Below are 11,170 nucleotides of genomic sequence, written 5' to 3' on the forward strand. Positions count from 1 at the left end.
CTCCTCTGCGTTCCTCATTTCATTTTTATTGTTTTGAATGTAGTTTTCAACATATTAAAAGGTATGATTTTCCTTTCTTTATCTTTGTATTTTTTTTTTACTTTTTTTTTATTTTAGTTATGATTATTTTTGTTTTGTTTTTTGTTTTATGTATTGTTTGTAGATAAAATCTTGAAATCAACACACTATTAAGGTAAACATTTTTCATTCCTAAAATCTTTAATTTTTTCTTTTTATTTGTTGAAAATATTTTATTGTTTGTATTGCCATAATAATTTTGTTAAATTTGAATTGTTATTGTTGAATTTACCTTTAAAATGTTAATTGAAATATAGAATTAAATTTAATTATTTTATCTTAATTTTATTATATTATTGCTTGTTATGTTTTTTTATTATTTCGATTAATTTTAATTGTTATTTATGAATTTGTATAGATGTTAGTTGAAAATATATAGATGTTAGGTTGTCTATAAGATTTTGCAATGGAGTCAATTGGCTTGTGGATATTATCAATATTTATAGGTATGAAAATTGTGGGTAGTCTCTAATATAGGGGAGGTGTTGACGAATTTTTTTAAAATAATTGAATTTAATTATGTAATTATTCGTATAAATTTATGTAGATGTGTAGAATGAAAATTTAATTATTTTATTGTTTGTATTGTAATAATTATTTGAATATTTTGTTGAATTTTAATTGTTATTGTTGAATTTACCATGGAAATGGTAATTGGAAATGAAGAATTAAATTTAATTATTTTATCTCAATTTTATTCTATTATTGCTTGTTATGTTTTTTATTATTTCCATTAATTTTAATTGTCATTTATGTATTTCTATAGATATTAGTTGAAAATATATAGATATTAAATTTCTATAGATGTTAGGTTGTATATAAGATTTTCCAATGGAGTCAATTGGTTTGTGGTTATTGAAAATATTTGCAGGTTTGAAAATTATGGGTAGTCTCCAGTATAGGAGAGGTGCTGCTGAAATATTTTTAAATAATCGAATTTAATTAAGTAATTATTCGTATAAATTTGTGAAGATGCGTAGAATGAAATCAATAGCACGTCATCAACAGACGGTTGTAGCTAGTTCTTCTAGCAGCGAGGATGACTTATCTTTAGGTGCTGATCATGAAGAGGCACTTGCGCTAACTTGTTATGCAGCTAGTTCTTCTAGCGTGGTTTCACGGCGTAGAGACGGTGTGCCTTCACAGCGGGGTCAATTCACCCGCAAGTACCAGGCACAATGGAAGGATGACCTTTCAATGTCAATTTGTTTAGGTTTTAGTTTTTTTTTATACTTATAAAATAATTTATGAACAACTAATTATTATTTTATTAATTTTATTTAATTCCAGGTTCATATACATTGAGGCTGCCCGGACAATAACATCAGCGTTTAAATCATCGATGGAGATTCTATTATTTCAATGGAGTCAGATTTCCAAACATCCTGAGTGGAGACCTAATATCGATGCATGGTTTCAACGATTTTAGGTAGGTGTTAACTTCTAATTTCCAGCTTATTTTTAATAAATTACTTTTATAATTTTATATCTTGTACTATTTTTATTTTAAATGAATTATTTATACACAACACAAATTTGAGTGGGATAGTGTGAACAACAATGTTGTGAGGAGGGTATGGGAGAATCACGCGGCAACTAGGTAACATCGAAAATAATATAATTTTTTGTTCTAAATTCTAATTTGTTACTATGGAAGTAGGTTGCGTGATTTCTTGTATGACAAAAAAAAAAAAGCAAAACGATATACGAGAGATAACGGTCTAGAAGGCTGGAATGAGGTGGCGGTTTGGCGAGAATTCAAATCGCCATTCATCTCGAGGGATATATGGATGCAATATATTGAGCACGTGATGTCTGAGCAGTTCGCACGACGCTCATAGTCCGGTGCCGACAACCAGAATCGGCAAATTCATGGTTCGGTGACCACGCACACTGGCGGCTCCGTTCCGTTCAGTCCACATACGAAGCGGATGGTAAGATTAATTTAAATGAAATATATTGTTAATTAATTTGTTGTTGCTTGTAAATATATTTAACTTGCAACTTTTTTTTCCTTACAGACTACGTCTCTTGGACGTGAGCCGAGCCCAATGGAGCTGTTTGTAGAGGCGTACATGCGGAGCCAAGACCGCCAAAAGGGGGTGCAATAGTTCGTGGACAACCGTGCTCAACACTTCGTGGTATGTCCGTTCAATCATTTTATTTCGTAAGTTATTATTTTCTTGAATTGAATATGATGATTATTTTTTAAACTTTCAGGAGACTTATAATAACAGTTGAGGGAGAGATATGAGGACGATCCTTCGACCCATCCAGATTTTGATCCGGATTTGTGGATGGAGGTAGGATCGTCTGGTGGACCCGATAAAAATCTGGTCTACGGGCTCTCCAACACTACGGCCAAAAACTTGCGGGCGGCCCGTAGTGTCTCAACCGTTGAGAGCTCTCCATCAATATCGAGCACCCAATCTGAGGAGTTCATGGCCTTGAAACAACAATATGAATGACTCTCGATGAATTATGATCAGCTATGTCAAATGGTTATGGACATTAGATCAAGGATGGGTGACGATACATGTGCAACCACTTTTTGGCTATACGATCCCGGGAACAACCAGCCTCCTCCTCCTCCTCCTCCTCCTCCTCTAACTCCGCCGTTATTCTAGTTTAATTTTATTTTTGAAACACATTAAATTTGTAATGAATATTTGAATGAATATTATTTAACATTATTTTTATATTTTTAATGTTTAATACAATTTTAGTTGGTTAATTAGTTTTTTTTACTATTAATCAATATAATATTTTTAAAAAAATATTTATCCTAAATATTTTTTTTAAAATATTTTTAAATAAATACTGACGGCCTTACAGACGGAACAAGTCCATCTGTATTAGACAGAGAGTTGAAAAAGCTTTACTGTCCATGCCACAATCACAGACAAAATGTATCCATCGGTGATTTACCGTTCACATTACCAACAGACTCTATCCGTCGGTATTGTTCAGAGAGTTCTGAAATATTTACTGCTCATGCCACAATCACCGATGGACTGATCGTCGTTGATTTACCAGTGGAAATACAGACGGAATAAATCCGTCGATAAAGTTCTAGTAGGAATGTTTTTTTATTGGCGCGTTTTCCCCGTCTGTAAGATCGTCAGTGTTTTTTTTCCGACAGAAGTAGTGATGGAAAGGGGAATTACCGACGATTAATATTCTGACAAACGGAGTCTGTCGGTAAAAATGTTATCGATGAATTGCATGTCTTACATCGTCGGAATTAATCCGTCGGTAAAATTATTTAATGGTGTAGTGTATTAAATCGCCATTGCGAGCATTTGTTGATAGTGATTTTCGTTGCTATAGGTGTATTAGCGCGCTTCATTGCTGGTAATACATGTGTGTGTATATATATATATATATAATTTTGCTTTCTTGATCATTCATGTGTTAGGCATGCAGGCTAAGATAGGTGGAAGAGCACTGACTAAAGAGTGGATTATGCCTTAAAAAACAGATTAAAATATCAAAAACAAGTTATTTAGAGTTAAGAGTCCTGATACTTCAAATGAATGACACGAACTTAGGCATTCATGTCATGAGTAAACCCAACTAGGGAAGAAGACTTCAGGTAAAACATATCCAGTTGTAAACTGGAGGTAGTTTTCTGGATTTTGTCAGGGTTACAGAAATATTCTCAAGAGCTTTTTATCACTACGTACAGAAGGCTAAGAATAGGGAGTTATGATCATCAGACAATTACTAACAGGAACAAGTTTGCAACAGATCTTCCAAGAACAGATTCACTGCAAGCAGGAACATTTTTTCATATTTCATGGTGCTGTGCATTTGAGAAATTCTTAATTGGATAGCTAAATTGTTCAATTCATCGAAATGATCGAATATCTTGAATGGAGGGGAGGAATCAATCCAAAGAAAAAAAAAATCTATTATGCAGCTAATCGATCATCTAGCATGATGACAAACAGAAGAAAATAACATAGTTATCAATGGAAAGTCTCAACCTACCACAAAAGAAAGTTCTCATTTCATGTGCTTTCTCAAAGAAGATTATTCATGTCCTAATGGGTTTATTGAGAACTTCAAGGACTGCCATAACCATAAAGACTAGATCAGAATGTTCCAAGTTTTTGGTAGTTTCAAAGTTAAATAATTATTGATTTTATATCATCTGCTTTTAAGTATTCAAATTAATATCATTTAGAATTATCAAAAATCAACAGTAGTGGAACCAGTTCAACATACATTCACTAGAATGAAAGACGAATCAAAGCATATGCTGAATTTACCAGAAATTCTCCTTTTCTTCCCATTTCTGATGGTACATGCATTGTTCTTGCATACAAAGGCAAAAAAAAAATTAAAAAAGAAAGGATGAAACTAACAATCTAATCAAAATATTCCTGCCACTTTATTGCAGCCCCCCAAGTCTTCTTTCTCGTTCGGTCTTGTAGCATATGAACATTGGGTCATATATACACATTCACTCCTTGCCTACCAAAACGTTTTCTAGCATTTTCATATTTCAGGCCATTTCTCTTTTCTAATTGGTTATCATGGTCCATGCCTTCATTGGATACATGAATGAACGGCCTAATTAAGCAATCCAGGAGAAAATGAATTAGAACATCCTTGCACCTTTGCCACTTTCACTTTTTTGGGACAACAAAGAAAGGTAGAGGGATCTCACTTTCCCTGGAATTAACAGAATTCTCCTCTTTATGCTTGATTTCTGAATGCGTAAGTCCACCTTGGTGACCACCGTTGTTATCAACGTCATCGCTCACAACCACCACCCCACCAAAATGCACGTGGCGTATACCATCTGAAGAAGGCCTCCGGGGCTCATCATCAAACGGTGGATTCCTTGGTGACATTGCAGCACCTTCTTTGCGCGAAAATGGGGATCCTGCGGGGGATTTGCATGGTTCAGAAAGTGTATAGTCAACAGGTCTAAGGCATCGGTAAATGTAGGTCAGAAACCAAAATGCCCATGGCGCGGCGACTAGAATCATTCCTGCGATGGCATACCATGATTTTACGTTGCTTATAGGAAGGAACATGTAAAGAGCAAGAAGAGCTCCACCAGAAACAAGACATGCAGAAAATAGAGCTACGGCGACGTAAATTCTCAGATCTCCTTTCCTTTCCTCCATTGAAGACAGAATGGATGATCACCCCTTGTTTTTTCTTTCTTTCTGGTTTAGGGATGCTGTGCGGTGGATTTTGAAGGGATTGTTATGCACTCCATCAAGGAAGAAAGGTTAAAAGCTGGGATAATTTATCTTTTTGTTAATATAATGATGTTTTTTTCATGACCGTTAACCAGCTATGTCTTATACTCTATAGGAGACACGTCGCTACCCAAAAGGAGGACGTGCCAACAAAAATAAAAGAAAAGGGATCAGCTTGGCAAAAGAATGGTAATATAATACTGTTTTCAGCTAGAAACTTGAATTTAGTGAATGAGGAAAAGCCAGCTTCCTTCCTTGACAAACTCATAGAAGCGAAGGCAACCAAATAAATTCATATGAACGAACAGAATGTGTTCACAATGTGCTTAAAATCACGTCTTTAATTTGCTTTCTGTTCAATATTTTTGCTATTACTTGTATACAACAGTTGAGCAGCTCTTTTACAACCAACTATGCTATATGCTATATTTTGGGATATAGTAATTGAATACTCAAATGTTTTCTAAAAGAACAAATTTAATTAATAATTCAAAATCTACTGTATATTAGATATGACACATACTGAACGATATTTTTATTTAAAATTGAAATGATAATATATTGGATTCACTAGGGTCATTCTAAGTTGGTATTTAAAACACGTGGCGATAATCCTAAAAAAAATAAATTGAAAAACTTAATCTCTAATTAACTCAATATTGAAGAACAAAATTGATTTAATTGCGGCATCAGAAGCAAGGAATCGTCACCTAGTTGTTTCGTTCAAGGTCACTAGGAAACCGGGTAAATTGGTCTTAAATGAAATTCTAGGATAAAAGACTAGTTGTGGCTAAAAAAGATATTAGCACCCTTAACGTACTTTACATGAAGGAAGTTGCATTGTTTAATTTAGATGTGGCCTAAAGGTATTGATGGGTTCCTAAACGATGATTCATCTATGGCTTAGAATAAAGATTTATTCTCATGATGAATCAATCTGGCAGTTTTGAATTCATTACATGCTTGAATGCCCAAATAAATTCTAGTGGGAATAATCTGTGTAGATGCTTTAACAGGGTTCATCTATCATGGAAGGCAAACAAGTTTTCTACAACTTGTATGTCGTGGTGAAAAATACTTCCAAATAAAATTGGTGATCCAAAATAATTTTGGAAATTTTTAACTCAACTTCTAGTATTTAAATGTCAGCCTAGTTATAGGTCCAATTTTATACTAAAATATTAACCATTAATTTTTATGAATTAAAATTTTTAGGAGTTATTGAAATATTAGTCAGATTCTCATGGATTCAATAAATTGGTTATTAAATTCAAAAATACATGCAAAGATATTTTTTGAATTATTGTATATATATAAAAAATGCTAAATCATACAATATATATATATATATATATATATATATATAAGCAAAATATGATTTCTATCTTTTGAGAGACTTAGTTAAATACACACCAAATAAAATATATTTTTGTAGTTTTGAAATGAGACAATTTTTTCATAAATTTTTGAGATTTCAATGAAAAACAAGTATTTTAATATCAAGTCAGCATCTTACAATGTAAGTATACAACCCTGATATTAAATAAAATTGTTGAAAAAATATGAGTAGGACCCATAAATAATTTTAAATTGGTCCTTGAATTTTTTTTAGAATTTTTAGGGATTTATTTAAGGCTTGTTTGGCAAAAAAATCATTTTTATTCAAAACAAAATTGTCAAAATAGGTTTCAGGGTGTGTTTGCCAAACAACCCCTTAAGCCAAACATTCCTCAACTAAAAAAACAACTAACCACACAAATTCTTAGTACCTTACCCAAAACAAAATCAATTAGATTGACTCGAAAACACTAATTTAACCCTGAACTAAACTGAAAACTATGTTTTGACCTGAAACTAAAACAAAACAAACAATTAAAACAAAAACAAATCAAAACTAAAAAAAACACAAAAACATAAAAGTTTTTTGACAAAAACATTTCAAATACCAAGAACATGAAGAACAAGATGAATATTCAAATCGAAACCAAGTAAACACAAATCACAAACTAGAAAAGTTTTCATGCAATCAAGGGCAAGGTTTTGTTTGTAATCATGCATAGATAAAAAATCAAGCATTCATTTTCTTCGATTAACAATCACAAGTCATGATTTGATCAAAATGTGTTTGGACGGTAAAAAAAAATCATAGAATTTAGATGCATGAATGCGGGCTATTGATGCGTTAAAACCCTGGATTATTTGCTAAAGATAACATGCTAACATATATGTGCCAAGACTTAACCCAAAACAGCTTCAAAACAAAAGACTAAGGCAAAGTTCATGCAAAGAACATGAACCTAAAATCCGGAAAATTTCTAAAAATTGAACTACTGCCAAAATCCAGATTTGACTTTTTAGGCCTTTAAACACATTGTTTTCAGTCCTCACAAACCACATTACCAATACCAAGCATAGTTAAATACAAAGAACTAACAAATAACATCAAATCATCAATAACATGCATGAAGTTTCAATTCCTACAAATGTCAAATCTTATTCAACCTACATATCTAGGCAATTTGAATTCAAAATCAGTTTTCTAAACATATTTTGGTCATGAACAAGTCTTATAAAGCTAGGATCAACAATATTGTTTCATAATGTATTAATGAAACTAAAAATAAAACGTTGTTTTATCAAAACTAACCTAACTAGAAAGCTTTAGTCACATTTAAAACATCAAACACACCCTAAAATAAACATCAAATCAAAGAATCAAAATCACAGCAACACAGAAAAATAAACACAACACTTACTCTTTAAGCATCACTATATTTGCAAACATAAATGCAGACCAAATGACAATTAAAATCTCCTCAAGCATGCCACATGGACTCCATTTTTAGGTTAAAATTATTCCTTTGAAGCCCTAGAACAACTATCGGTTTCTTTGCTCTTCTTTGTAAAGTTTTGCTTCCACAAACTTAGTGCCCTTTCAAAACTGAATAAACATTTATGCTAGGCTCGTAAATCCTCACAACTAGGGCATTTTCTCAATATTCTCTCCTCCTTTTCTCTCATTTTATCCTCTTTCTCATCTCTGATTTTTAGAGGTTATTTATAGGTTTTGCTAGGTTTTTCATTGGATTCAATCAAAGATTGATCATGATTGATCAATCCTAGCCCTCCGATTGGAATGGAAGGGTTTTGGACAAAAAACAATAGCTAGGAGCTTTGTACTAGGCTAGTTTTGCAGTGATGATTTTGGTTTTGGGGATTTTAGTAGTTTTACCAACCCTTGATAAAAACCTATTGAAAATTTTTTGAGTGTGAATAAACAAAAAAAAATCATTGGTTTTTCCAAATGGGTGTCACAATCATGGCTAACTGGGATGACTACTTTCAAGGCCTTGTCAGAGCAACTCTGACTTCAACGTTACATGAGACCACTTGAAGTTGCTAGGGTAGAGGAGGCGCACACCTTTCATTTGGATCCAACCTTATTCAATTTGGAGGTCTGTAGCTTCACATTCATTCGTTCAAAGGTGCGAACTCGATTAGCCTCGAATTTGAGAATGCAAGGAAAGCTGATCAAAGACAAGATGTTGAAGATTTCTATAGAAGAATTGGGGTGTAAACATCCAATTTCATAGGCATGAGGTTGTAGAGAGGGTGTCTCTCAGTTGGATGGTGATGGTTACAGCCTCTAAGGTGGTTGGAAACGCTACATTTATTAACCTGAAGATGCCTACTCAACTAGCCAAAATTGTCAAGGAAGGAAATGAACAGTGGGTGAACAACACGTTGTCTAGATTAAACCTTAGAAATTAATGTTTTTTAATTTGGGGTTTGGCTAATTTCAATTTGGTCCCTGCTCTTCCAATTTCTTTTAATTGCACTTGTAATTGTCTCCCAACTTTTAATTGTATGCAATTACACCCTTATCAAATTCAAATATCAACCTCAAAGTTCAGCACCTTTTACAAATGAGTCCTTGATTTTCAATTCATTTCAATTTGGCCCCTGATTTCACCAATTTCTACCCTCAAAATTGTGCGCCACGTACAGGTCGATCCTTAGTCTTGGGAATTTGCAATTATGTCCTTAAATGGCCAATTTTGTCAATTTTATACATTTTAGTCCTCTAACTTTTCCACTTGTCATCTTGGTCCTCCACTACTAATCTTATGCAATCTTCTAGGCTTTCTTCATGTAGGACCCTTGTATATTTTATTTATTTATTATATTTTTTTTTATGTATGGTAAAAAATAGATAACAACACACATCACTGGATTTAATATTTTTTATTCATGAGATTATTTTTATTTAATTATACGACAATAAAATAGGTGCATGGGACTGAGGTAGCAAAAGCAGAACTAATTTTTTTAAGCTAAATAATAAAAACATGTCTTTTTTAATTTAAATTAAATAGAAAATAAATTATTGATAACAAATGATGAAATTATATTTTAAAAGAAAAAAATTGAGGGATAAAAATGCATTAAATAACAACAAAGAGGCTAGAAGGTCAAATAAAGGGGAAAAAAAGTCAGACACATGCCTAAGCCTACATGTCTGGCCCATTAATAAATGGCATGGCCCATGTGCCAAGTCTCTTGTTTTTTTTTTAATTTAAAAGGATGGATTGATTTTTTAAAAAAAATAAAGAGGTGTAGATAACACATCATCAAAAAATGAGAGTAGGGTTTTTTTTAGCCCAAAACCTAGATTTTCAACGTATTTTTTACCCAAAATACCTTAGAGATCTTGTTTAACCCATTTGTAGCTTTAAAAAAGTTCAAAAACTCAAAATTAACATGAATCTAAAAAAACTCAAGTTTAGATCTACAATATCAGGCAATATTGATAACAAAGGACACCCTAATAGAACTCTTTTTATCGAATGTAACACATTGACACTAAAATCAACCATTTTGATGGTCGAAATCAATGTTATATCAGAGAAATTTAATAACTTTTTTTTCTTTTCTTAAACTAGAGACTGAGAAATAATAAAAATAAAAGTATATACTAAAATTTAATCTTAAAATAATTAAGAGATTGAAAAGGTATCATTTTAAAAATTGAACTTTTCACACCAAGTTTCGAACCCACCATCTATTTTCAGTGTATTTTCCACATTGATCTTTTTTTTTCTTCAATATTACCTCTAATTAATATATAGAAAGCTATTGTCCTTCAATTTTGCAATTTAAAAACTCAATCGATGAGAAAAAAAACTTTGAGGACTAAAATAAAAATATTAAAACAAATATTACTCCAATCTACAATGAAAAGTCAAAAGCTGTATAGTAGAGTTTATTTTTTTCTACACCTAGACAATTTTGACGAGGAAAATAAACCAAGAAATTTCCTGAGGTTGACACTATTAACTTATATTAGTTAGGGCGTATCAAAGGTAACTTACAAATATTATAAGTTAGTTTGCAATATAAAAACAAAAACAAAAAGACTCTGACATTTGTTTTTTAATATTATAAATTTTTAATTGTGAACTAAAAAATAATGTTTTAGTTTTATAAAATAAATTTAAAAATATATAAACTGATATATAGTAGAAAAAGTTATTAGATTAAATTGAAAAATTAATATTTATTATAAGAAGCAAAAGATAAATGTACATGAACATATTCAAACTAATAACGAGAGTAATTTTTTAAAAAAATTTATTAAATTATGTTGCAATAAAAATGGATATTTGTAAGAAAAATAATGATTTAAATTTGGAGAAAAAAATGTAATTTTTAGTTGAAATTCTCTTTTCTTATTATTTGTTTTGTTAAAAAAAACATATATATTTTTTTAGTACAAGTATGGTTTATTGAATAAAAATGAAAGCAATTAAAATAAATATTATAAAAAAATTCTATTGATTTGAAAGAATGAGTAAAAAATATATCCCTCTAAT

The 11,170-nt window shown here is 31.5% G+C and overlaps 1 protein-coding gene across 1 annotated transcript; it reads right to left on the reverse strand.

The window, feature by feature from the left end:
* Positions 1-4,247: 4,247 nt before the first annotated feature.
* Positions 4,248-5,340, reverse strand: LOC18109249 (uncharacterized). Its single transcript, XM_024593531.2, has one exon. The coding sequence runs from the start codon at positions 5,217-5,219 to the stop codon at positions 4,713-4,715; it is 507 nt and encodes a 168-aa protein (XP_024449299.1). The 5' UTR covers positions 5,220-5,340; the 3' UTR covers positions 4,248-4,712.
* Between the last annotated feature and the right edge of the window lie 5,830 nt (positions 5,341-11,170).

Source organism: Populus trichocarpa, chromosome 19, assembly GCF_000002775.5.
Source record: "Populus trichocarpa isolate Nisqually-1 chromosome 19, P.trichocarpa_v4.1, whole genome shotgun sequence".
In the NCBI taxonomy this organism is placed as follows: domain Eukaryota; kingdom Viridiplantae; phylum Streptophyta; class Magnoliopsida; order Malpighiales; family Salicaceae; genus Populus; species Populus trichocarpa.

Coding starts and splice junctions, on each gene's coding strand:
- LOC18109249 (XM_024593531.2), bottom strand. CDS start 5,219: ATGGAGGAAAGGAAAGGAGATCTGAGAATTTACGTCGCCGTAGCTCTA.